Source organism: Pseudorca crassidens, chromosome 8 (assembly GCF_039906515.1).
Source record: "Pseudorca crassidens isolate mPseCra1 chromosome 8, mPseCra1.hap1, whole genome shotgun sequence".
NCBI lineage: Eukaryota > Metazoa > Chordata > Mammalia > Artiodactyla > Delphinidae > Pseudorca > Pseudorca crassidens.
In genome coordinates, this window is record NC_090303.1 from 10,849,285 (window position 1) to 10,876,006 (window position 26,722).

General features: G+C 43.5%; 2 protein-coding genes across 7 annotated transcripts; one reads left to right on the forward strand and one right to left on the reverse strand.

Moving 5' to 3' along the window:
• Positions 1-349: 349 nt before the first annotated feature.
• H2AZ2 (H2A.Z variant histone 2) lies at positions 350-12,260 on the forward strand. Of its 4 annotated transcripts, XM_067745755.1 has the most exons (5): positions 350-508; positions 4,542-4,619; positions 7,090-7,203; positions 9,735-9,864; positions 11,059-12,260. In XM_067745755.1, the coding sequence occupies exons 1-5, from the start codon at positions 506-508 to the stop codon at positions 11,118-11,120; spliced, it is 387 nt and encodes a 128-aa protein (XP_067601856.1). In that variant the 5' UTR covers positions 350-505; the 3' UTR covers positions 11,121-12,260. The 4 variants fall into 4 exon arrangements, with proteins under 4 accessions (XP_067601856.1, XP_067601859.1, XP_067601858.1 ...); XM_067745758.1 differs by lacking the exon at positions 9,735-9,864; XM_067745757.1 differs by lacking the exon at positions 7,090-7,203.
• Positions 12,261-22,864: 10,604 nt separating this feature from the next.
• On the reverse strand, positions 22,865-26,515 carry PPIA (peptidylprolyl isomerase A). Of its 3 annotated transcripts, XM_067745754.1 has the most exons (6): positions 26,378-26,515; positions 24,743-24,809; positions 24,263-24,293; positions 24,086-24,174; positions 23,548-23,720; positions 22,865-23,026 (listed from the first exon to the last, which is right to left on the reverse strand). In XM_067745754.1, exons 4-6 carry the CDS (start codon positions 24,092-24,094, stop codon positions 22,894-22,896), a joined length of 315 nt encoding a protein of 104 aa, XP_067601855.1. In that variant the 5' UTR covers positions 24,095-24,174; positions 24,263-24,293; positions 24,743-24,809; positions 26,378-26,515; the 3' UTR covers positions 22,865-22,893. The 3 variants fall into 3 exon arrangements, with proteins under 3 accessions (XP_067601855.1, XP_067601853.1, XP_067601854.1); XM_067745752.1 differs by lacking the exon at positions 24,743-24,809 and having other exon boundaries at positions 26,378-26,497; XM_067745753.1 differs by lacking the exons at positions 24,743-24,809; positions 26,378-26,515 and adding an exon at positions 25,531-25,548.
• Between the last annotated feature and the right edge of the window lie 207 nt (positions 26,516-26,722).

A 26,722-nucleotide genomic window follows, 5' to 3' on the forward strand; every position in this document is an offset into this window, starting at 1 on the left:
AGGGCGGGAAAGCCAAAGCCACCACCAATTTTTCCACCTATTGGCTAATCCCGCTGTCGTTCCCGCAGGCCCGCCTTCCTTGCTCGCGGGCGATGTTCTTACTGGCTGACTTCCGCCAGCTCTCCGCTCTCATTGGTCAGTGTCTCCGTTCGTCAGGCTCGGGCCTTGGAGACAGGCGGAGAGTGGCGCTTGGCTCCGCCCCCGGTCGCGCACAGGCGCGTCTGTGTTGGGGTCGGAGGCTCCGCCTCTGCGTGCCGTGTGCAAAAACAAACAGCCGTTAGGGAGGAGGTGCTGGGGGGCGGGGTTTTGTTAGAAGGAGGCGCGCAATTGGGCGGTCGCCGGGGTTCAAACGAGCAAGGCGAGCAGGCATTGGCTGGGGTGGTGCGAGGCGGGCCCCGGTTATTGTCCGGGCTCCGGCGGCGGCGGTGGCGGCGGCGGTGGTCGGTGCTGCGCGAGCGGTGGCGGCGGTGGCTCGGCGGGACCGAGGGCGGGAGCGGCCGAGACCATGGTGAAGTCTGCGGGGCGGCCGGGTGGGTGGCGATGGCCGGGCGGCGCCGCTACCTGTTGAGGCGGCGGGCGTCAGGCGGGCGGGCGTCAGGCGACTACGACGGCTGGGCTGGCGTCAGGCGGCGGGGCTCCCCGCGGTCCCGGCCTCGCCCGCCGCGGCGCCGGCGCGAACTGAGTGCGCGGGCCGAGGCCGATGGCCCTGAGCGGGACAACCCTGGCTCTCTGCAGCACCTCCGCTGCCCCTGCCACCGACTTTGACTCCTGAATTGTGCGTCGGTTAAAAAAAAAAAAAGTGTGGTTTTTAGAAACGCGAGTGGAGGGAACTTGGCCCCTTGTGAAGTTGGGAGGGAAAGGCGCTGGAGGGTGGTCGTGCCCCGCGCGGGAGCGAAGCAGCGACGCCGAGGCGACGAGCAGTGTCCGCCCGAGCGCCCTACGGAGACAGCCTTGCCCGGGGCTGAACCACAAACAGAAATTGTGGTTATTGTGACGTTCTCGCGTCTTAGACCTGGCTTCGACCTTACGGATGGTCGCACCCCGTTTCTGACTTGTAGTTGTGCAGTTAACGGAAGCGCTTCCGCCGGCCGACTCAGGCACAGATTAGATCTGTCTGTAAACTGATTTGCTCAAGCGGATGATTCTCCTGGTCCTTGCTGGTTTCGAAGGTGTCACTCATTTAATTTCTAGCGACCTGCCACATATTGGCTGTCCCTTTTACCAGCAGCTAAAAATACATGCACGGTCGCATAAGCTAAAAATACAGGAGGCGTGGAGTTGTCATTCTTGTTTAGAGAATTTTAAACTTGAGGGGACGTGAGCATGTATCTGTTGAACTAGTATGCAAGTTTCTTGGCATCCAGTTTTCAACTTTTCCTGACTGAAATACACTCCAGCTGGCTCCATAGGCCTATTTTCTACCGAGATGCTTAACCCAGGTTAATACTAACACAGTTCTTAGAATCAAAAATTTTATGGTGCTTGTATGTTGTTTCTCAATCAGTCATCAGACATATTAAAATGAATGTGTGAAGTTGGAGGGTGTATATACAGAGTTTGAGGGGGTTGTGAAAAATTTTACTGTACAATTTTTTTTTTACTGTACAATTTTATATTCGCACAAGTTTGATTACATAAGACTTTGTTTTTGTTAAGTATGAGAAATGTATCCGGAAACCACGGAAATAGTCATTTAACTTAGAGATTTTTTTTAAAAAAATTTTATTTATTTATTTATTTATTTATTTTTGGCTGGGTCTTCGTTGCTGTGCGCAGGCTTTCTCTAGTTGCGGCGAGCGGGGGCTACTCTTTGTTGCGGTGCTCGGGCTCTAGGCACGCGGGCTTCAGTAGTTGTGGCATGTGGGCTCGGTAGTTGTGGCGCACGGGCTTAGTTGCTCCGTGGTATGTGGGATCTTCCCGGACCAGGGCTCAAACCCGTGTCCCTTGCATTGGCAGGCGGATTCTTAACCACTGCACCACCAGGGAAGTCCTAACACTGAGATTTAAAAAAAAACTGATTTCATGTCTACTTCCTTAAAAAGCAAATAGGTTAAATAGCAAGTATGATGGATTTGAAGTGATAAAATTGCTTAAGAGCAGTAAATTGGGAAGCCTGGGAAGTTTTGCAGTTGGTAATTTTTTTTTTGTTTGTTGTTTTTGTTTTTTGTTTTTTGGGCTTTTTGCGGTACGCCGGCCTCTCACTGCTGTGGCCTCTCCCGTTGCGGAGCACAGGCTCCGGATGCGCAGGCTCAGCAGCCATGGCTCATGGGCCCAGCCGCTCCACGGCATGTGGGATCTTCCCGGACCGGGGCACGAACCCGTGTCCCCAGCATCGGCAGGCGGACTCTCAACCACTGCGCCACCAGGGAAGCCCTGCAGTTGGTAGTTTTTAATGGATAACTACTAATTTCATAATTGTCATAGACAGTGATTGTAGTTTTAGACTCATGCACCAACTGAGAGGTTTTTTTAATGTATTTATAGCAGGGCAAATAGAGCTGAAAAGATTTATTTGAAGAAGTGAGAATATATGGCTACTCCCCCATATGGTTTTGGGAGATAAACATGGGGGGGGGATTTTTAGCCTAAAAAGTATTTTAAGGAAACCATTACAAAGGGACAAAGGGAATATGCCATTTCAAAGCTTAACCTCTGCTTCAAAAACATCCTCAAACAACTAGCCAATCATGTAAACTGATTTATTTAACTAATTTTTCTTTTAACAGAGGAGAAATAATAGATTTAAGTAGTAAAATCAAACAGCCCAAAAGAGAATATTGGTTTCCCTCTCAAGTCAGATCCTTAGTATTCCATCCCTAGAGGCAAATAACTTTTCTGACGTATTGTGTGACCTTCTAGAAATGTATATGTACACACACTCTACAGTACTCCACTTTATGTAAACAAAAGCTCACTGCACTTGCATATACCTTGCCTTTTACACAAGTATGTTTTGTGAGTTGTTCCTTATCAGCACATATTTGTAACTCATTTGTTGAAAGGGCTGCATAATATCCCACTGCATTTATATACTGTGTCCTGTTTGTGACCATTCATGTTATTTGAGAAATATTTCTTTATCAGTTGAAAGTAGTATTTGTTTAACCCCTTAAGAATAAGTTTGTATGTCCCTTTTTTTTTTGTAAAATACACATAACAGTTGACCATTTTGCCATTTTTAAGTGTACTGCCAGTTATCTCCAGAACTTTTTTATCTTCCCAAATTGAAACTCTGTACCCATTAAATAGTAACTCTCCATTCTGCCCCTTTCCCCAGCCTCTGGTGACCACCATTCTGCTTTTTGTTCCTATGATTTTGACTAGGTACCTCATGTAAGTGGAATCATACATATTTGTCCTTTTGCTTATTTCACTTAGCATAATGTCTTCAAGGTTTACCCATGTTGTAGCATGTTTCAGAATTTCCTTCCTTTTTACAGCTGAATACTATTCTATTGTGTGTATATACCACGATTTTGTTTATTCATTTTTCTGTGGTAGACATTTAGGTTGTTTCTGCTTTTTACCTATTGTTTATAATACTGATATAAACAAAATAGCAAATAGTATAGAAAATATCTGTTTGAGTCCCTGTTCCCAATTCCTTAGGTATGTGCCTAGAAGTGTAATTGCTAGATCATAGAGTAATTCTCTGTTTAATTTTTTTTTAAGATGCTTTTTTTTCTCCCCATAGAGCTAAGTTCTGAATATTTCTGTGGAAATGATACACACTGACATTTTTAAAAATTATTTTATTATGAAATACTTATAGCATGAGAGTTATATTGACTTGATGAAGATTCTTCAGTCTGAAAAATATGTTCAAATTTTTAGAAATCTCATTTTTAAAAAGTATTTAAGGTTTGACCTTGTTTCTATATAAATTAATAAATAGTGGACTTCCCTGATGGTCCAGTGGTTAAGACTCTCCGCTTCCACTGCAGAGGGTGCAGTTTCAATCCCTGGTCGAGGAAGTTCCACATGCCGCAGGGTGCAGCCAAAAAAAAAAATCAACATCATCAGTTGTGGGACAAATAAAATTATTAAAAAATAAAATAAATGGAGATATAACACATGTATATTTAAAATTGAAGATCACCTAGATTTTTTTAACTACCTAAAGTAAAACTAGAAGAAATTTTATTTCCTAAGTTTAATTTTTTTTTTAATTTTTATTGGGGTATAGTTGATTTACAATGTTGTGTTAGTCTCAGGTGTACAGCAAAGTGAATCTGCTATACATATACATATATCCACTCTTTTTTAGATTGTTTTCCCATATAGGCCATTACAGAGTATTGAGTAGAGTTTTCTTTTCTATATAGTAGGTCCTTATTAGTTCTCTGTTTTATATACAATAGTGTGTATATGTCAATCCCAATCCTCCAATTTATCCCTCCCCCCGCCTTACCCCCTGGGACCATAAGTTTATTTTCTACATCTGTAACTGTACTTCTGTTTTGTAGGTAAGTTTATTTGTAGTCCTAAATAGTTTTGAAATAGCATTTTCGATTCTTCATCTGGAACTTTTTTCCACCTAGGCTGGAGGCAAAGCTGGAAAGGACAGTGGGAAGGCCAAGGCTAAGGCAGTGTCTCGCTCACAGAGAGCTGGGTTACAGGTAACATCCATGCTGTTGTAATTCATTATTTTCTTTACTGTTATAATTCATGACTCATAGGTGTTTCTTTAATTACAAAAGTATACTTGTACTACTGGCCTTTGATAATGAGATTAATTGGTCAAAATATAAACCACAAAGCAACTGCCTTATTTATTTGTTTGTTTGGCTGCGCCAGGTCTTAGTTGCGGCACACGGGATCTTTTTTAGTTGTGGTATGCAAACTCTTAGTTGCGGCATGTGGGATCCAGTTCCCTGACGAAGGATTGAACCCGGGCCCCCTGCACTGAGAGTGCAGAGCCTTAGCCACTGGACCACCACGGAAGTCCTGCAACTCCCTTGTATATAATTTGTATTCTCTTCTTCTAAACAAGGACAAGTTATGAAAAGATCTTAAATGAATTTGGTGATTTTGCTCTCTTAAAATCTATTATTTCTAGATTATAATTATGTTCCTAGTTCTTTTATAAATTGTATCAGATTGAAGTGAGTATGCTGTGGCTTTTATTTTAAAGAGTGTTTGTCGTGGTACATCGGCTTTCAGGATGAGAGAATAATGAACTGTCCACTAGTCCTGTGAATCTTTCCCCGATACCTTCAAGTGTAGACTCAGTGATATACTCAAAGCCCTAAATGGTTTCAAATTTCGTATATTTAAATTGTTGCAGCTTTAATCCACAAACTCAAAATTTTCTGGATGAGTAAGAATTATTCCCTACATGTAAGAGATACTTTTTAAACAGGAAAGTTTGAAGTCCAGACTATAAGGTTAGGATTTTTATCTTCTTGGCAGTAGTGAGCCATTGAAAGTTTTTGAGGAAGAGGATGACATGATCTGGATGATACTGAAGAAAGGGGGGGCGAGAACTTGTACTTGGTGGGTACGTTCTGTATTTTAGAACATCATGCAAATCTCAATTAGAATTTATTTGAAGTGTCCTTACCTTGAAGTGGGAGATGGAAGACAGATACAGACTGTTGCAGTGGTTTGGGAATAAGGTAATAACATACTTGAACTTGAGTAGGATGGAAAAGAATAGAAGGCTTGTGTATGCTCCCCAAAAATGGGAGGAGGGGTATGGGATTGAGAGGACGGTCAAAGAGAAGCTTCTCTAAGGCTTAGACCCTAAGGAGCAGAAGAGTTTGTAGTAGGGGCAAGTTATGAAATAATAAACTTAACTGCAGTCGTTTTGAAGTTCCACCAAAACATCCATATGAAAATGTCCAAAAGTTGTAGATTTGAGTCTAGCTTTCCAAGAGAGGTGATCAAAAGAATTAGAAATTTAAGGTCACTTACGTAAAATTGGCAGCTTGTGCTGTGGATAAGTTTCCTAAGTCGAGCATGAGAAAGGATCAGAAAGGCATTGGTGGACCCCCTACCATATTTGATGTGGTATTTGAGTCAAAGAATGAAAAGACTGAGGAGTAGTCAGAGTTCGTATTAGAACTATGTAATTGCTTCGGCCTAAGAAGAAATGGTTTTGTTTTTTTGTTTGCTTGTTTGTTTTTTTAATAAATTTATTTTTGGCTGTGTTGGGTCTTCGTTTCTGTGCGAGGGCTTTCTCCAGTTGCGGCGAGCGGGGGCCCCTCTTCATCGCGGTGCGCGGGCCTCTCACTGTCGCGGCCTCTCCCGTTGCGGAGCACAGGCTCCGGACGCGCAGATTCAGTAGTTGTGGTGCACGGGCCTAGCCGCTCTGCGGCATGTGGGATCTTCCCGGACTGGGGCTCGAACCCATGTCCCCTGCATTGGCAGGCGGATTCTTAACCACTGCGCCACCAGGGAAGCCCAGAAGAAATGGTTTTTGAGGTCCTCTGTGTCAGACGACGTAACATGCGGTTACTGAGGATGCAGAAGGGAGTAAGACATGGATCCTGATCTCGGGGAGCTTAGAATTAGGGAAGGATGTAAACAAAACAGTCATGCCTTTTCTCTTTAAGGATGCAATCTGGAAGTAGATTTTGCTGGCTAGTAGATTTTAGTAGTTAGAATGTTACTGCTCGTCTTTCAGAATGGTGTTTAACAGAAGCCAGGGTTGGATTGGGAGAAAATGGGTGACAAGAAAGGGGTTTCAGGGTTTGCTTTTAAATCTTGCCTTTGGAAAGGAGACGTCTAGACTGTAACTGGAGGCAGTTGCTGTAGACAGGTGGAGACATTTTAAGTGAAGTGTGCAGAAGGAAAGGAGCCAGCGAAAAGGAAGCAATTGGAGCTGTTGAATGATGGAGCAGTAACGGGATAAGGAAGGTCCTTAAGAAAGTTGGGAGTGGGGTTAGTCAAAGGCACAGACAAGTGGGATTAGGGAACTTTGGAGGTGAGAAAGTGCCTGTTCTCAGAAAGTAGAAAGAAAGGGTCACAATGGGAGAATGGTGTTGGTTTTGAGTTCATGCTTTACTCATATTATTCAGCCTTTGATTACATTCAGTAGTGTGATGTTAAGACTTCAGTGCTTCCCATTTGGGTGGTCTCTTTCAGTTTCCTGTGGGCCGCATCCACAGACATTTGAAGACTCGTACCACAAGTCATGGAAGGGTCGGTGCCACTGCTGCAGTGTACAGTGCCGCAATTCTGGAGTACCTCACTGCTGAGGTTAGTGGGGGAAATGTTATATATGGGAATCCTGGAGGTGTCTTGGACATAAATGGCGAAAACCCATGGAATATTGGTTTGAAATAAAAAAGACAAACTCTTGTTAGTTTCTTTTAATAGCGTTTTTAGATGTATCTTATCAGCCTATTACCTAGTACCAGTGTCAAATAGAACTTTGGTGTGCTCTTTTTTAAAGTTAAGTAAGTGTCAATAATCCATATTTTTAAGTGACGTGACAAGTGTAAAATAATTTAAATACCATACTACTGATTAAATGAACTCTGAAATACGTATATAATCGATAGGTGATATTTGTGAAGTTACAGCATAACTCTTTTTTTTTTTTTTTTTTTACAGCATAACTCTTTTTTTAATTTTTATTTTTCTTTTTGCGGTACACGGGCCTCTCACTGTTGTGGCCTCTCCCGTTGCGGAGCACAGGCTCCGGACGTGCAGGCTCAGCGGCCATGGCTAATGGGCCCAGCCGTTCCGCAGCATGTGGGATCCTCCCGGACCGGGGCACGAACCCGTGTCCCCTGCATCGGCAGGCAGACTCTCAATCACTGCGCCACCAGGGAAGCCCCAGCATAACTCTTAGTTAATAAAGATTTGAGGTGGGGTGAAGTCTTGGCAGTGTGATGATACATATTTTTTAAATATCACAACTATATTATGATAACAAAATTTGGTAAAAGACCTAAGCAACCTTCTGGTTCTGTGCATGGTTGTATGCATAAAATGCTGTATCTTACTCAGTTTGACTTTTCAGGAAGATAAGTTAATTGGGCAAGAGTTCTTAATTCTTAGGTCATGGACTACTACTTCCTCCATTCTAATCCCTCCTAAGGAAAACAAAAGGGAAGCCATGAAACTCCTTCAGCTACATTCCAAGCAAGGGAAGTTGAGTAACAAGCAAGTCAACTGATAGAGATAGCCAACCTAATAGAAATGGGGAAGCTTCCTACTTGAGAAAGATGTGGTTGGGAGCTAGGTTGAAAGATTTAGCTTTAACCTGTGTGTTAATTATCACTGCTGTCATTTCATTAACCTTACCAAGTCATTTATTTTCCTATTGGAGATTTAACATTGATAGTTTCAACTTCACTATGTCACAAGCAGGGATTTTGTGTTGGTAATGTTTTTGTATTGGTACTAGTTAAGAGCCTTTCTGCTTTATCACTCTTATACCAGTTTTTATTTGTTTACCTGCAGACTTTTCAGAAAGGTATGCATTTTGTGCACTCATGTAGAGGCATAGGCTTCTGGTTCAGATTTTCAAGTCCCATCTAAACTCCCATTATCTATATTCTTAGGAACTTTATGATTTTTTAGTTTAAGATTAAATAATAATCATATACATACATACACACACACATATGCAGTCAATGTGTATTTTCCAAATATTTAATTTTGGGGTTTTAGTCAATAATAGAGGTAAAGAAAATACTGAAATCTAAGTTTAGGGGTAATCACTTTTCAACGTTGGCTTCACACTAGGATCACTTATGAAGCTTTCAAAAGATACTGGTGCCAGGCCTCACCCCAGACCAGTGAAGGTTGCAAGGGAGAATGGAGTAGAGAGTACTGGTGGTTTTTAAAGCACACTGATTGCTTCGGATGTACACCGAGGCTTCCCACCACTCTGTTTAAGTGAGGAGGTTCTGTGGAGTTATTTTTGTGTTACTTCCATCAAAGGTTTTATAATGCCAGTACAGTCTATGGAGGCAAAAAGGAAAAGAAAAGAAAAATGCAATTTTATGACCAACTTGGACTTTGAAATTCCTCTAGTTGAAAATTGCCCTTATAGAATAAAGGGCTTCTAGCTTATTGCCTACAGATTATAGGGCCCAGTGATGTTAAAAACTCTGAATAAGAAATTATTTTAAATTATATTTTAAAATTGTTCTAGAAGTGCTAAGCAATAAATTTCAGCTGCTAAGGGCCATGAAAAAATAGACTACATGGGTATATTAAAATATATTTCTAGATGTTCACATTTATTGAATAGATTCTTGGCTAAGGAATATTATCTCTTGTCTTTTTTCTTTCTATAGAAGTAGATTTTTGCTCAAGTTTCTAGTTCTCTTGCAGAGAATGAATATAAAAGGACCAAATGGGGCTTCCCTGGTGGCGCAGTGGTTGAGAGTCTGCCTGCCAATGCAGGGGACACGGGTTCATGCCCCGGTCCGGGAAGATCCCACATGCCGTGGAGCGGCTAGGACCGTGAGCCATGGCCACTGAGCCTGCACGTCCGGAGCCTGTGCTCTGTAACGGGAGAGGCCACAACAGTGAGAGGCCCGTGTACCGCAAAAAAAAAAAAAAGAAAGAAAAAAAGGACGAAATGGAGTAATAAGAGTTCTATAAAAGCATTATAGAAATTTGGAAAAAATTTAGTGTTGGTTTATATATGTATCTTGTGTGTTTTGTGTGTAGATGCTGTAGTGATCTTTTTAGCTATAATTGCAGGCCTAAACTGAATCCTTAAACACTTCACCCTTGTTTGATGTGCTATCTCAACGGATGCTTTGTAGGTGCTGGAGCTGGCAGGTAATGCTTCCAAGGATCTCAAAGTTAAGCGGATCACTCCGCGCCACTTGCAGCTTGCAATCCGTGGTGATGAAGAGTTGGATTCTCTTATCAAGGCTACCATAGCTGGGGGTGGTATGTATTATTTCCTCTTCAGCCTAGATTGTTAACTGGCCTAACTAATAGATAATTCAGATAGATGATCCAGTACATTTGTATCACCAACTAGAGAACATAGAAACTTAAGTTCCAAAAGTGTTAAGTCTGACAATTCTAGACTTCTCATTATGATCTGAATACATATTTCTTCTCCTTGTAGCCATATACAATGCTATTTTTATTTTAGCAAGTTCTTCATCTAAATATCATATGTGAGACTTAAAACCTGGTGTTTAAAATATTTCCCATATCCTTTAAACTGTGTTTGAAAAATGATCGTGAGAAATTGCTTAATATGCTCTTGAAAATCAGAGCTGAGATAATTGAATGAGTCAGGATCAGTGAAGGTGAGATATAAATTGGTGGTTCTTAATACTTTTTGGATCACATTTGGAGAACCTCTTGAAAGCTGTGGTTACTCTTCTCTAAAAAAAGCACATAAAATCTCACCATTTTACATACAGTTTTAGAGGGGGATTCCCAGACCCCAAGATGGGGACCCCTTGGTATAGATACTTGAACAGAATGAGAATGTGAAAGGGGACTTAAGTAAATTTCATTCTTTTCTAAAAGCCTTTTTGTTTGTTTTTTAAATTAATTAATTACTTTTGGCTGCATTTGGTCTTTGTTGCTGCTTGTGGGCTTTCTCTAGTTGCAGCAAGTGGGGGCTACTCTTCGTTGCGGTGTGCGGGCTTCTCATTGCAGTGGCTTCTCTTGTTGTGGAGCACAGGCTCTAGGCACATAGGCTTCAGTAGTTGTGGCACGTGGGCTCAGTAGTTGTGGCTCGCAGGCTCTAGAGTGCAGACTCAGTAGTTGTGGTGCACGGGCTTAGTTGCTCTGCGGCATGTGGGATCTTCCCGGATCAGGGCTTGAACCCATGTCCCCTGCATTGGCAGGCGGATGCTTAACCACTGTGCCACCAGGGAGGTCCTCATTCTTTATATAATTGCTTTTTGGGGTTGAAGCCCTAAAGTGGTAAGATATAGCCAGTTTAGGGACTTCCCTGGCAGTCCAGTGGTTAAGACTCCATGCTTCCAGGGGGCACGGGTTCAGTCCCTGCTTGGGGAACTAAAGATCCCACATGCCTCTCAGTGCAGCCAAAAAAAAAAAAAAAGATATAGCCAGCTTAAAGTTTTTCTACTAATACTGTTTCTTTTCATTTCATTCTAGGTGTGATCCCTCACATCCACAAGTCTCTGATTGGAAAGAAGGGACAGCAGAAAACTGCTTAGAGAGTTGTTCTAACCAACCTTCTTCCTCCCCGTCATTGTACTGTAACTGGGACAGAAGAAATAATGGGGATATGTGGAATTTTTAAAACAGTTAAGTGGAAAAGCATAGACAATTACTGTAGATATGAAAAAGAAACATTTGTATGTTCTTAGACTCGAAGTTTGATAAAAATATCTTTTCATGTGGCAACAGTTGTGTGTTGATTGGCTAGGTTTCTCCCATGTGTTTTATACAAAAATGGAATTGATAAACCATTTTTTAAAAAAGTAATTTGTCTCTAAACCGTTCTGTTTGTGCTGTGTTGAAAATATTTTGCTCATACTTCAAAATTTTTTAAATTTCAAATTGGTTATATATTCAGAAAAATCTTAAAACAGAAATTGGGAATCTACTTCTATCATGATTGATACCATATTATATTGAATCTTGGCTGCTACCTGTTAGTAGTAGGCACCAATTATTTTACATACCACTAAAGAAAAAAACTGCCAATTAAACCATAATATGCCATCAATTATGAGATGCATCCCAATTTCAGAGATGTTAGAGTATGAAAACATGCATTTAGAATTGATGAAGGATAGTGGAATTATTTGAATTATTTAATGAGCACTTACTATGTGGCAAGCCCTGTGCTAAGCGCTTTATTGATGAAGAAATTTTATTACCCCCATTTTAAAGATGTAGAACCTGAGGCTCACAGAAGTTAAATGGCTTGCCAGAAAACATTTATCTAATAGATAGAAAAGGGCAGAACTAGGATATAAACCTAGATTTGGCTGACTGCAGAGCCCACACCCTTACCTAGAATTGACGTTAAGATGATCAAAGTTGTCTGCTTTTGGCTTAAAATTCCAGCTTTTAGTGATCTTTTATTGATATAGTAACATTCAGTAATTTGTACAATATTTTAAAAATTATTTTTGTTTGTCAGTTTCTAAGTAACTTGTAAGATTTAAGTTAATGTATCAGTTAACGGTCCATCAGAAAATTATATTTTTCTGGAAGTCTGGAAGTCTTCATTAAAAATGGAAATTCTTTAATGTTTTATAATACAACAGTATCAAAACAAAACTCTCATTTTTAAAAACTTATTTTATTATGGAAATTTTCAAAAATAAAGAGAATAGTATAATGAACCCCTGTGTACTCATCCTGCAACTTCAGCAGTTATCCTGTGGTCAGTTTTGTTTTACTTGTATCCCCAACCTGAACCCTCATCCCAGTTGATTGGTTTGAATCCCATTCCAGGCATGATTTATTTTCATGTCCACATACTTAAGCATGTGTCTCTAAAGATGGGGTACTTTTTAGACCATAACCACAATACCATTGTCTTAAGACAGCTAACACATTTTATGGTAACAAATACCCAGTCAGTATTCAGAGTTCTCTGATTGTTTCATAATTTTATGGTTGGTTTGCTTGAATCAGGATCCAGACACTATGTCTTACATTTTACTGATAGCTCTTAAATTTCTTTTTAATCTGTAGGTTTCTTTTTTATTATTATAATTTTTGAAGAAACTGAGTTGTTTGTCCTATAGGATTGTCTCTAAGTGTGGATTTTACTGAATCTTGGCACATATTTTGAAGAAGCTTCTATATTGAAAGGATCTACGATTATCCATGTGTGAAGTTTTAGTAGTTTTTAGAAACCAAAGAAGCAATAGAAAAGGCAAAATAACCTATCAGAGAATAGGGTCTTTTACTAGAGTTTTCTAGATAATTGCTTCAAATATCTGTTTCCTTTTGGTAGTGTAATTATTTGTTTCCTACTGTGTTCCCAGGATTGTATTTTTGTTTTCTGATGGAAAAAAATAGAACAACTGAGCCATGTGCTCTGGGGCCTCACCCCCACATTTGGTCCATCTTGCTTCACCTATACACCCCTTCCTCCCACTGGCTTTTTTTAAAGCGTGTCCCAGCCATCATATTGCACCTGTAATACTTTAATAGGTAACTCTAAAAGAAAGCTTTAAAAAGAAGGCTTTTTATATTTAAACAAGACAGTACCTCATTGTGGTTTTGATTTGCATTTCCCTGATGATTAGTGATGCTGAGCATCATCCCATGTACCTGTTGTCCATCTGTATGTCCTAGGACAAATGTCTATTTCAGATCCTCTGTCCATTTTTTTTTTATAAATTTATTTACTTATTTTTGGCTGCGTTGGGTCTTTGTTGCTGCGCGCGGGCTTTCTCTAGTTACGATGAGTGGGGTGCTACTCTTCTCTGCAGTGCACGGGCTTCTCATTGCGGTGGCTTCTCTTGTTGCGGAGCACGTGCTCTAGGCACTCAGGCTTCAGTAGTTGTGGTGCACGGGCTTAGTTGCTCCACAGCATGTGGAATCTTCCTGGACCAGGGCTCGAACCCATGTCCCCTGCGTTGGCAGGCGGATTCTTAACCACTGCGCCACCAGGGAAGCCCTCTGTCCATTTTTAATTGGATTTTTTTTTTTTTGCTACTGAGTTATTTTTATATATTTTGGGTATTAACCCTCTATGAGATACATGATTTTCAAATATTTTCTCCCACTCCGTAGGTTGCCTTTTTTTCTTCTTTTTTAGTTATTTGTTTGGCTGCATCAGGTCTTATTTGCAGCACACAGGATCTTTTGTTGCAGCGCGTGGGCTTCTCTGTAGTTGTGGTGTGTGGGCTCAGTAGTTGCGGCACACGGGGCTCTCTAGTTGTGGCACACAGGCTCTAGATCCCACAGGCCTAGTTGCCCCGCGGCATGTGGGATCCTAGTTCCCCAACCAGGAATCGAACCTGTGTCCCCTGCATTGGAAGGCAGACTTCTAACCCCTGGACCATCAGGGAAGTCCCCGTAGGTTGCCTTTTTATTCTTTTGATAGTACGATGGTCTTTTTTTTGACATTTTATTATGAAAAAATTTTAATATGCAGAAAAGTTAACTATACAGTGAATAATTCTTAACATCTACCACCTAGATTCTACAATTAATATTTTACTATATTTGTTTTATAACAACTATTCGTCTGTGAGATGGCCCTCATTTGCCTGCAGTTTTTATTCTCTGCTTGTCCAGTTATTTCTTGTTAGAGAAGATCTTAGACCAGATCATGTTGTTCATTATATTAGTTGATTGAGGGACTTCACTGGTGGCACAGTGGATAAGAATCTGCCTGCCAATGCAGGGGACACGGGTATGAGCCCTGGTCCGGGAAGATCCCACATGCCGCGGAGCATCTAAGCCCGTGTGCCGTAACTACTGAGCCCTCACGCCTAGAGCCCGTGCTCCGCAACAAGAGAAGCCACCGCAGTGAGAAGCCCACACACTGCAATGAAGACCTAAATGCAGCCAAAATTCATTAATGATTATTTTTTAATTAAAAAATAAATTGCGGTCTCCACTCGGGAGGCTCATAGCCTAAGTGGGGGGACAGAGGTGGACACAAAAGTTTCTGAGTGGGGCTTCTTTGGTGGCGCAGCGGTTAAGAATCCGCCTGTCAATACAGGGGACACGGGTTTTAGCCCTGGTCCAGGAAGATCTGCGGAGCAGCTAAGCCCATGCGCCACAACTACTGAAGCCCGCACACCTAGAGCCCATGCTCCACAACGAGAAGCCACCGCAATGAGAAGCCTGTGCACCGCCACGAAGAGTACCCCCTGCTCACCACAACTAGAAAAGCCTGCGCACAGCAACGGAGACCCAATGCAGCCAAAAATAAATAAATTTATTTTTTTTTAATGCTCAGCAAAATGCATTAAAAGAAAAAGAGGAGCCTAGTACCTAGAGAACAGACTTGTGGTTGCCAAGGGGGAGGGGGTTGGCAGATGTAAACTGGTATATACAGAATGGATGAGCAGCAAGGTCCTACTCTATAGCACAGAGAACTATATTCAGTATCCTATGATAAACCATAATGGAAAAGGATATTTTTTAAAAGGTGCATATATGTGTAACCGCATCACTTTGCTGTACGGTAGGAATTAACATTGTAAATCAACTATAGTTCAATTTAAAAAAAAGCATGGTGGCCACATGGAGGACAAGGTGAAGGGGAAGAGAGCTTAGGATCGACAACCCAAGAATGAAGGGAGCCGGGTCTGGATAGACACCCCGTATTCTACTCCAGAGAAAGGGGATGGCCTTCACCAACTCAGCCAAAGAGGCAGGGCCTCACGGAAGAGCCTCTTGAAGGCAGCACGTTAGAACCGTTTGCCTTAACCAGGAGTGCTGCCGCCAGAGCAATCAAGCCTTTGGGAGGACCCTGGGCCCTGCGGCCTTGACCCAGGAGGAGGTCCCCAGAATCACGGCTTGGTCTAAAAGTTTGCTGCCAGAGGGCAAAGGGAGCCATTTAAAATTCACAAGCTGTTGGAATAAACAGTCAGTTCCTGTCTTCCCTATCCGTCATCCTTCCTTAGGTGTGAAGAGGAGAAAATAAGACTTCCTGTCTCTCCAGCCCAGCCCGAGATGGTCACTCACATTTATCTGCCTTTCTACAAGGTCATCGATCTGTTCTTCTAAAAGCTCATTGGTCTGAATTCCGTAAGGTTATTGATCCGTCCTCTGCAAGGTCACTGATCCATCCTCTCCCAAGCGGCTGACTACACCAGCACACCTGGTGCTCAGCTTCCTCCCAGTTGATGCCAGAGGCTGTGCTGTGGGAAAGCACTCCTCTGCTCTCACGGGGAGCTGGTTCCGGAGCTGGTGTAGCATCAAAACCCTGTGCAGCTTTCACGGCTCTACCTTTTCTAATATTTATTAACCCAAACAAATGTACAACGAGAGGGCTTTTGACGCCAGCCTCTCCAGCACATTTGCTTCCTCTGCTGCCTCTTTGACTCTTCCAGCCAGCCCTCTGCAGGAGTGGCGAGCAGTGTTCTTCCATAAAATGTCAAACTTTAATATCCGGGGGTACCTAAACGGGAGTTAGTCCTGTGACCGGTATGTGTGCACTACTTCCTCTCGACATGTTTCATGTGCATCATGGGAAGTAACTAATAAACTGAAGCTGTTCACATACTGAGTGCAGTTGGCTCTTACACAGTGAGACTGATTCTTCATTCTTTTGCATCACTAACCATCGCTGGGGCTGGTTTCTGGACCCCTGGTGCAGCCCCACCCTTGGGTTGCAGGCTCACCTGGATCTGAGCCCCCAGGGCTGGTCCTCTGCCCTCCTCCCTCCCTTTAGGGCCCAGAACAGAGGTCCCCAATCACCCACCTTTGCTCTCCTCCCAGAACACCACTGATTTCAGGCCCGTCCAGACTGGGGGCGCCTCAGGCCAGCGCTGGAAATGGCCAGGAACGCCTGATGGACTCGAGGGGGTGGTGAGGGGTGGGTTGGGGGCCAGTGTGGCAGCAGAGTCACAGTAAGCAGCCAGCAACTTCGGCTCAAAGTAGATGTAGGTGGCAAACCCAGGTAAGCTGAGGTTTCAGAACAGGTCTCCCTCGAATCCTATGTGCTTCTAACACCAGCAATACCGCCCCACCAACTAGTGTGGGATTTCAGAGGCCCAATTCACATCCAAAATGTTTCATCAGTAGTTGTGGCTCACGGGCTTAGTAGCTCCACAGCATGTGGGATCTTCCCGGACCAGGGCTCGAACCTGTGTCCCCTGCATTGGCAGGCAGATTCTTAACCACTGCGCCACCAGGGAAGCCCACAAATTCCTTTTTGAGAAATGAGTTGCTGACGCAGCTATAAAACATCTGGCAGAAGGTAGTTAGTATTCTGCATTATATGAAAGGCAACCCAGACATGAAGGAGACATGGCCTTACAAGAAAACAATAGACAAATCGGAGAGTCTTTTCTAAGGGAAAATAATATGCTTAAGATAGATATGTGTCAGAATTGTTTTTTTAATATTTATTTTTATTTCTATTTATTTACTTATTTATTTAGGCTGTGCCAGGTCTTCGTTGTAGCACTCGGGATCTTAGGTGAAGCATGGGGACTTCTTAGTTGCAGCATGCGAACTCGGTTGCAGCATGCATGCGGGATCTAATTCCCAGACCAGGGGTCGGGGGGCACAGAGTCTTACCCACTGGACCACCAGGGAAGTCTCCCAAATTATTTTTAACCAATACTTTTCAATTCATCACCTTCAGTCCTGACTGCCAGGAGAGACTTCTGCTGTATAAACGGGTGGACAGTCACCCCTCTGCAGACAACTTAACATCTGATTGAAAGGTTGACCAACATGAACAAGAAGGGAATTGCCTGGCAATCCAGTGGTTAGGACTCCGGGCTTCTACTGCAGTGGGCACGCGTTCAATCTGAATCCTGCAAGCCACGCAGCGTTGCCAAAAATAAAGTATGTCTTATTTTACCCATATAATCAGGAATGATTTCTAGTTTTTGTTTTAGAAAAAGTCTAATTTTTTGAGCAATATCGTTATTTTTTATTGTTTTTTGTTATTCTCTAAATTTTATATTTTAAATTTTTATTGAAATATTGCTGATTTACAATTTTGTGTCAGTTTCAGGTTTACAGCAAAGAGACTGTCATATATATATATATATATATATACTTTTTTAGATTCTTTTCCATTATAGGTTATTACAAGATATTGAAAACAGTAAGTCCTTGTTGGTTATCTACTCCATATATAGTAGTGTGTATATTATAATCCCAAACTCCTAATTTATCCCTCTCCCACCCTTTCCCCTTTGGTAACCGGAAGTTTGTTTTCTATGTGAGTCTATTTCTGTTTTATAAATAAGTTCATTTGTATCATTTTTTACATTCTACATATAAGTGATGTCATGTGATATCTGTCTTTGTCTGACTTACTTCACTCAGTATGATAATCCACCCATGTTGCTGCAAATGGCATTATTTCATTCTTTTTATGGCTGAGTAGTATTCTACTGTGTATATATACCACATCTTCTTTATATATTAACCTGTCGATGGACACTTAGGTAATATCTTTTTTCTTTTAAAGTAAATTGTTTCATTTTATTTATTCATTTTTTTGGCCGCACCGTGCAGCATGCAGGACCTTAGTTCCCTGACCAGGGATCGAACCCACGCACCCTGCATTGGGAGCATGGAGTCTTAACCACTGGACCACCAGGGACGTCCCAGTAATATCTTTCTTATATTAAGCATTTTGAAGTGAGCCAAATACAGTCATCCCTCAGAATCCACGGGGGATTTGTTCCAGGACCCCTTGGATATCCAAATCCACAGGATGCTCAAGTCCTTTATACAAAATGGTGTAGCATTTGCACACAACATTGGAACACACTCCCAGATACTTTAACCCATCTCTAGATTACTTATGATACATAATACAATGTAAATGCTATGTATATAGTTGCAGAAACAATGTAAATGCTGTGTGAATAGTTGCCAGTGCATGGCAAATTCAAGTTTTGCTTTCTGGAATTTTTTTTCCCCAGTATTTTTGATCCATGGTTGGCTGAATCTGTGGAGGCAGAACCTGTGGATATGGAAGACCAACTGTACTATTGATTCATTTTAGAATGTATGTTTTTGAAATTTTAAATATTTAATACAAGTAAAAGGGATGTGTGGTGACAAAGTCCTCTCTGCCCACAGGCCTTCACCCCTCTACCCAGACACACCCACTGGGAAACATTTCTCTGCATCCTCCCAAGGGTATGTACAAGCACAAAGATACACTTCATTCTGCTTTTTACAAAAACTGTAGCATGTGTTATATTGTGTTCTACTGCTCTTTGTTGTTTTCAAATAAAAGTCTAGCTGAGGCTATTTTGGAGATGCACTACCTTGTTCTTTTAAATTTATTTATTTTTGGCTGCATTGGGTCTTCGTTGCTGCGCGTGGGCTTTCTCTAGCTGCGCTGAGTGGGGGCCACTCTTTGTTGCGGTGCGTGGGCTTCTCATTGCCGTGGCTTCTCTTGTTGCAGAGCACAGGCTCTAGGCTCACAGACTTCAGTAGTTGTGGCACGCAGGCTCAGTAGTTGTGGGGGGGCCCCAGGTTCAATCCCTGGTCTGGGAACTAGATCCCACATGCATGCTGCAACTGAGTCCACATGCTGCAACTAAGAAGTCCCCATGCTTCAACTAAGATCCCGAGTGCTGCAACTAAGACCCGGCACAGCCAAAATAAATAAATAAATATTTAAAAAATAATTGACACATATATATCTTAAGCATATTATTTTTCCTTACAAAAGACTCTCCGATTTGTTTATTGTTTTCTTGTAAGGCCATGTCTCCTTCATGTCTGAGTTGCCTTTCATATAATGCAGAATACTACCTACCTTCTGCCAGATGTTTTATAGCTGCCTCAGCAACTCATTTAATTTCTTCCCACTGCACCACCAGGGAAGTCCCTACTTTGTTCTTTTAACAGCTGCATCCTAACTCATTACGTCAGTGATTTTTAGCCAGGAGGCACTTTGGAAATCTGTGGGCCTCTGACAGTGGATGGGGGCAATGCTGGACATGTTATAATGCCTGAGACAGCCCCACTGACTTCCAAACGTCTGGCCAGATGTTAGTGTATGCGAAAAACTCATTTATAATTATGTAAGTCTAAAGTCCATTTTACATATTAACATGAAGGGTTTGGTTTCGGGCTGCTGAAAAATCTGAATATCCGTGGCACTTCAGAGGCCTCCAACTGCTGTGTAATGGAAGGGATGCTGTGTAATTGAAGGGAAGCATAAACTTCAGAAGGGCTTAAAGGCTACTGGAATCATGTCAAAGAGCCACAGAGGTCAACTTAGAGGGGCTTGTACTAGCCAAATTTGGGATGATTTGAGCATCAAAAACAATGAGTGCAGGGACTTCCCTGGTGGTCCAGAGGTTAAGACTACAAGCTCCCAATGCAGGGGGCCAGGGTTTGATCCCTGGTCAGGGAGGTAGATCCCACATGCCGCAACCAAGTCCCAGCACAGCCAAATAAATAAATATAAAAAATAATGAGTGCAATTGTTCGTAACACGTTTAATGAAAATCCACAGTGGTAGGAGGAGGGAGAGAGAGATTAGAAGATTACTCAATTTTTCGCAACTACAGAGTAATTGACTCAGGGGAATTCCCTGGTGGTCCAGTGGTTAGGACTCCTCACTCACAGGTTCAGTCCTCGATCAGGGAACTTGGACCTTGTAAGCCACGTGGCATGGCCAAAATTATTTTTTAAAAATTGATTCAGGTGAAGATCATTAACTGATGCTAAAAGAAAATAATGAGGTGAAAGGTCTGGGAGCAGGGTCTTCACACATCCCACAGGTTACCTACTCAGCAGAAAGAATATAAAGTACCTTTCCAGTGGAGCAGTCAGACCTCCTGTTAAGTCAGCATGAGATCATATGCTATCTGACAACAGGATTAAGTGCATATAGCATCACCTACAACGCCTTCCTGCATAAAATGTTGAACATGTGTCCATTCAAGCTTCTCTGCCTAATTTCCAGTTTACAGAAAATACAAGAGCCAGAGGAACAAGCAAGTAACACGAAGTGGAGACCTTAGGTAGCTCCAAAATCAGGGACATTCGACGAAGTCAAAGTCCTGGACTGTTTAAGGAGTTGATGTCAAAAAAAAAAGGCAAGAGGCCAAGACCACACAGTGTAGGACTCAATTTATATGAAATGTCCAGAAAAGGTAAATCTAGAGACAGAAAGCCAACTTGTAGTTGCCAGGGACTGGGAGTGAAAGCAGAAGGGACTGCAAATGGGCACAGGGTCTTCCTGGTGTGGTGGATTACGGTGATGGTTGCACAACTCAGTAAATTCACTAAAATTATTGTACTCTTAAAATGGTTGAATTTTATGGTGTATAAATTATCTCAATAGGCCTTTTTTAACATTAATAGAAATTACAATATGTTAAAAAGTGGAAGGACTGTTCTAGATTGAGACAAAAGAGACCTAACAATCAAATAGTGTGTGAACCTAGGTTGGATCCTTGGGGGCAGTGGGGGGGGTGTGTGGGCGGGAGAGCACATTATTAAATACATTGATTGTATGTAAATCATACCTTAATAAAGCTGATTTTAAAAACACCTCTAGGGACTTCCCTGGTGGCACAGTGGTTAAGAATCTGCCTGCCAATGCAGAGGGCCACGGGTCCAAGCCCTGGGCCGGTAAGATCCCACATGCCGGAGCAACTAAGCCCGTGCACCACAACTACCGAGCCCGGGCACCTAGAGCCCATGCTCCACAAAAGAAGCCACGGCAATGAGAACTCCGCACACCGCAAGAAAGACCCAACACAGCCAAAAATAAAACCACCTCCGGAACCAGTGGGGGAAATCTGAATAAGGACCGTACACTGCAGGTTGTATGGATTTTGCTTATTTTCTGAGGTGTGCTAAAGCAACTGGGTGAGCCCTACCTTATTGGATACATGGCTGGCCCTCTCTGGAAGCAGCAGCTCTTGTGCTCAGGGAAGCTGAGGCCACACTGCAATCGATTCTGCTCACCTTGCCTTGTCCTGGAGGCCTTCATAACGTAGCAGCCACTTACCCTTTCAAAACTAAATAGTATGGGGCTTCCCTGGTGGCGCAGTGGTTGCAAGTCCGCCTGCCAATGCAGGGGACACAGGTTCATGTCCCGGTCCGGGAGAATCCTACATGCCACGGAGCAGCTGGGCCCATGAGCCATGGCCGCTGAGCCTGCACGTCCGGAGCCTGCGCTCCGCAACCGGAGAGGCCACAGCAGTGAGAAGCCTGCGTACTGCAAAAAAACAACAAAAAAAACCTAAACAGTCTGTTTTTAGGGACACACATAGGTGATAGTGATAAACACAAAATCAGTGACCTCAAAAAAAAAAAAATGGGCCTCTTGGGAGGGACAGAGTATGCAACTGGGGAGGCCTCCCAAGGGGAGTTCTTGATCTTAAAGGAAACCATGTTCACGAACATAAAGACCTCAACTGGACCAGATTATGGCTCAGATTACCAGGTCTGCACAATGGAATGAGAAGACCTCAAATGACCATGACGGCCTCTACAACTAGCCAGGGAGAAGTTCCCTCATCTATAGACAGTTACCTGGTCACCAGTTGGTCTGGAGCAAGGCAGAGCCAGATGCCTTCTGCAGGTAGACTCTACCACACCAGGTCTGCCTGCCTTTCTCTAGCGGACTGAACTTCACAATTGAGCTGTCATAAACCCTGTACTCCGCATCTACATTCTCAAACAGCTAGATATCCCAAGAACATGGTCCAAAGACCCCTCCCCACAGAGGCTAAAGCTTGACATATTTCCCTCAAGGAGGGCCACCACAGAATACGCTCAAATTAAGCTTTGTTAAAATTAGCTGATTTTCAATTTGTTATAGTAATTTTGATGGATAACCCTAAATGTGCCAAGTGAGAATTTTCCACTGTCATCCTTAAAGGAGTACTGTTCCAACATGGTCACAATCTTGAAGTTCCACCTTTTTTCCCTGCCTGAGCCTACATCTTCCGTATTCCACTCACAGCTTGCCCTTGGGATACTCGATCAGCAAAACTTTATTCTTGGATCAGGGAAGCAAAAAAACAAGATACTTTTAAACAAACACAGCAACTGTTGTCTTAGAAGTAACGTGTTGCTGCTTAAAAATGAAATCTACATCAATACCCTAACCAAACAAGGACAGACAACGGTTGTTTAGTCTTTATTTCATAACCATAAACTTAACTTTGCAATTCAGCTAAACTTGGAGGGGAATAAGGAAAATATGGAACCCAAAGAAGTGCAATGAGAGCACAAAGATTATAGTATATTTGGAGCAGATGGGGATGAAGGGGTGCTCTCCTGAGCTACAGAAGGAATGGTCTGGTGGTTAAGATAAAACACAAGTCAAATTTATTATTAGATTTGTCCACAGTCAGCAATGGTGATCTTCTTGCTGGTCTTGCCATTCCTGGAACCAAAGCGCTCCATGGCTTCCACAATATTCATGCCCTCTTTCACCTTGCCAAAGACCACATGCTTGCCATCCAACCTGGAAACAGAAGAATGAACATTACTACCTCCGATCTGCAGGTAGTAATGAAATAGAGAGAAATAAGCAGCCTGCATTGTGCATTGAGATAAGAACAGTGTCCCACAAATCAATATAGCATACCCAAGCAAGAGAAGACCAGAAGAGTGGTTTATCCAGCTTTTAGCACTAGCTAACGCCGACTAGTTAAATACTGGAAACATTTTATCCTTTTACCTAAAAAAAAAAGTGTCAACACCAGATTACTTTAAGCCAGTCTAAAAAAGGTGGTCTCCAAGAGTCTCTATTCACTGTTAATCCTAATTTTAGAATGGACCCCTAAAAAAGAGCCAACAAATCACATGCTAATTAGATGAAAGCACCACTCTTAAATTCAACTACTCAACAAGGTGCCCTGTCTTGCTATTAGAGTGCCTCACTTTCTATAGTGCACTATCTAAACTTGTGACTATTCATGCCCTTCTACTACTTTAGAGCAGGAACAGCAGGGAAAGGTTGCCTTTGCTATGTTCTGCTCTTACCACTCAGTCTTGGCAGTGCAGATGAAAAACTGGGAACCGTTTGTGTTGGGGCCAGCATTTGCCATGGACAAGATGCCAGGACCCGTATGCTTCAGGAGGAAATTCTCATCATCAAATTTCTCCCCATAAATGGACTTGCCACCAGTGCCATTATGGCGTGTGAAGTCACCACCCTGTGAACATAGAAGAGGAAGCTGTCACTTTTGGCAACACAGCTGGAAAACATGCCAAGTCTGCAAGGTTCAAACGGAAACTCAAGTTTAAACTAATTAAAAGGGTCAAGTGGAACCAAAATGGTAGAATTAACATTTTAGTTCATATATGCACTTAAAAAAAAAAAAACATTTGTTTATTACAGACCACAGCAATTTAGATGGCATGGTATCAGTGCAAAATTGTCAAATAGACAAATGTAACAGAAAACAAAGTATAAAAGTAGACTGGCACCAATGCAGACAGACCATATGTGCACATCCTGAAATGTTCTGGCTCAATCCCAAATTAAGAGAACCCAAATCAGTATCAGTAAATTTCATACCTGGCACATAAATCCCGGAATTATTCTGTGAAAGCAGGAACCTTTATAACCAAAGCCTTTCTCCCCAGTGCTCAGAGCACGGAAGTTTTCTGTTAAAATAAAGTGTATATGTATATAGACACAACAGTTAAAATCAGAATACCTTTGTTAAACATTTAAAAAAGAAATAAAACTAACCTGCTGTCTTTGGAACTTTGTCTGCAAACAGCTGTAAGAGAAAATGACAGTTAATGAAAAACATCTGCTTACATATTTTGTTGCTTAGTACCCTTGTCTTTAGGGGCCTCTGAATCATAAATTCATTTTCTCACTAGAAGAGAATGCTTCTTCAGTAATTACTTTGAATCCCAAATAAGAACGGCTCCTGACAGCCTTAAGGTCCTGCGGGGTTGGGTTAGCAACATGACACCCAAAGACATGCCAAAACTCCAGAACCAGGAATGACTCAGATAGTGTGAGGCTTCTAAAAAGTGACTTAAAACTTTTATGTGTATCACACCTACTTCTAAACAGATAGATGGTCTCTCAAAGGTACATCACCTCCCCCAACTTCAACTTGAACCTAAAGACAAGAACTTTCAAGAATAGCAAGTACTCCTGCACGATCAGGGAGTAAATAGCTGTAATTTTAGTCACTGGTAATGAAAATGCTACTACCTCCAATCTGTTAACATAGCTTTATGGATTGGATGAGCAGTCACTTCTTGGTTTCCAGGTCCCTTACCTAGTAGTGGGGTAAAAAATAAAGATTGGTTTCTAGTACAACTGCTTTGAACCTTTCCTGCATATATCAAACATTTTGGCTAAAAAAGCTTAAATACCATAGAAAACGCAAGCCCTTGCATAAAGACAGTTTAAAGTACTTAATGAACTATTCCACAGATCCGTGACTTAAATCATCTACTGAAATCCCTGGATGTTTCTTAGAAAACTTACTATTTAGCTTCTAAGTACTGTATATAAAACATACGGTCTCTTAAGTATTAACGTGTCTCCAACCCTCGTACTAACTCGTTTCCCTTTTAGACCCTTACTAAAGTTAAAGCTCGCAGTGGCAGTTCCACCTCCATTCTCACCAAGGGATCTGTCAGAGCGCCTATCTCATTTCCATTAAGCCCTCTGGCTAACCTGAGACACACAAGCTACAAAGAGTTAGGCTCAGGCCAAGTTTCCACGTGGCCCCTGGCCAATTATCAGCTGACTTCGGATAAAGGTGGAGTATACATCTACTGGATGTAATATTTCTCCAGTTTTTACGTCAGGGCAAGTTTCCACATGGGCCCTTATCAATTCTTAGCTCTGACTACAGTGAGAGTGGGCTACAGACTGATCTGCATGGGGGGCTATCTAAGCTTGGGCGGAGATCCTACAACCTGATCACTGGCGGCTCTTTGAGAAGTGGTCAAAGAGGATAAAACCACTTAGGGCTACACCCCAAGACCTACCATGCTGGGTTAACTGGAACGGAATCCCATTTACCGTTTGAAGAGCCCGCCGACTTACTTAGCTACCCTGCTGTGATTACAAACTGATTAAGAAGTACCCGTAACACGCCTGAACTAATTAGGAAACCAGCGCAGAAGGCCTGCCGCTCTCGACTAGCCTGTTCTGCGCGGGGACGACCGGGAGGGGCCCGGGCGCCTCCCACCCGCCGTCACCGCAGCGGAAGGCGGGCCTCGGCGCCAGCGGAGGGAAGGCGGCCGGCACATTTCCGCTCGGGGTGGGGGCGGGGAGGGGCCTCTTTCTACATCAACCTCGCGATTTTAAAACACCCGGGGAAGCCCTCGAGCCGGCCGACCCCACACCCTTATTATAACCCAACCCTGAACTAGCAAGCGTCCTTCGGGACAACGGATGGGCTGCTATCCCCACCGGCCCTGGCGCGCCCGGCGCGGGAAAAGGCAGACTTCAGGTGCGGCCGCCGCGTCGTCTCGAAGGAAGCGGCTTCCGAGTCCTCGAGGGCGGCCCCGGGAAGGTCGCGGCTGCCCAGGGCCGGCGCCCGCCTTCCGTCTGGGGCTTTGCCGACCCTCAGGGCCCCGCGATCCCACGCGGCAGCCAACGGCTCGCGGCCCGAGCACGTGCGCGGCCGGAAGGGCGCGGCCGCACCTCCCCCGCCCGCCCCGCCCGCCCCGCCTTTGTCTGCCCGCCGCCCCCGGCCTCCCAAAATGGCCCCTCGTCAGGAAATGGCGCCGCGCCGCCCGCGTTCCTCAGGCGGGGCGCCCGCACCCAGCCCCTCGGCCTCCCCCCCGCCGCCCGCTCAGGCCCACCCGGCGCGCCGCCGCCCGCCCCAACCTCGAAGGAGACGCGGCCCAAGGGCTCGCCGTCGACGGCGATGTCAAAGAACACGGTAGGGTTGACCATGGTTGGGCTGCGCGGGAAGTTCCGATGTGGCGGCGTCTGCAAAGCAGCACGAGCCCCACCGCCCGCCTCTTTTATAGCCGGTTCAGGCCCCGCCCATGGCCGGTCGCGCGCCTCGTCTCTGGCCAATCGCGACCGTGGGTCAGTCGAAGTGACGGTGTGCCTGGGCCTATGGGTGGAGATGGCGCCGGAGAGGAGGGACGGGAGACGCGCGTGCGCGCTGGCAGATGCAGGCAGGTTCCCGCCCGCCGCTTCGGTCTCCGCGCTGCGGTGTGGGGT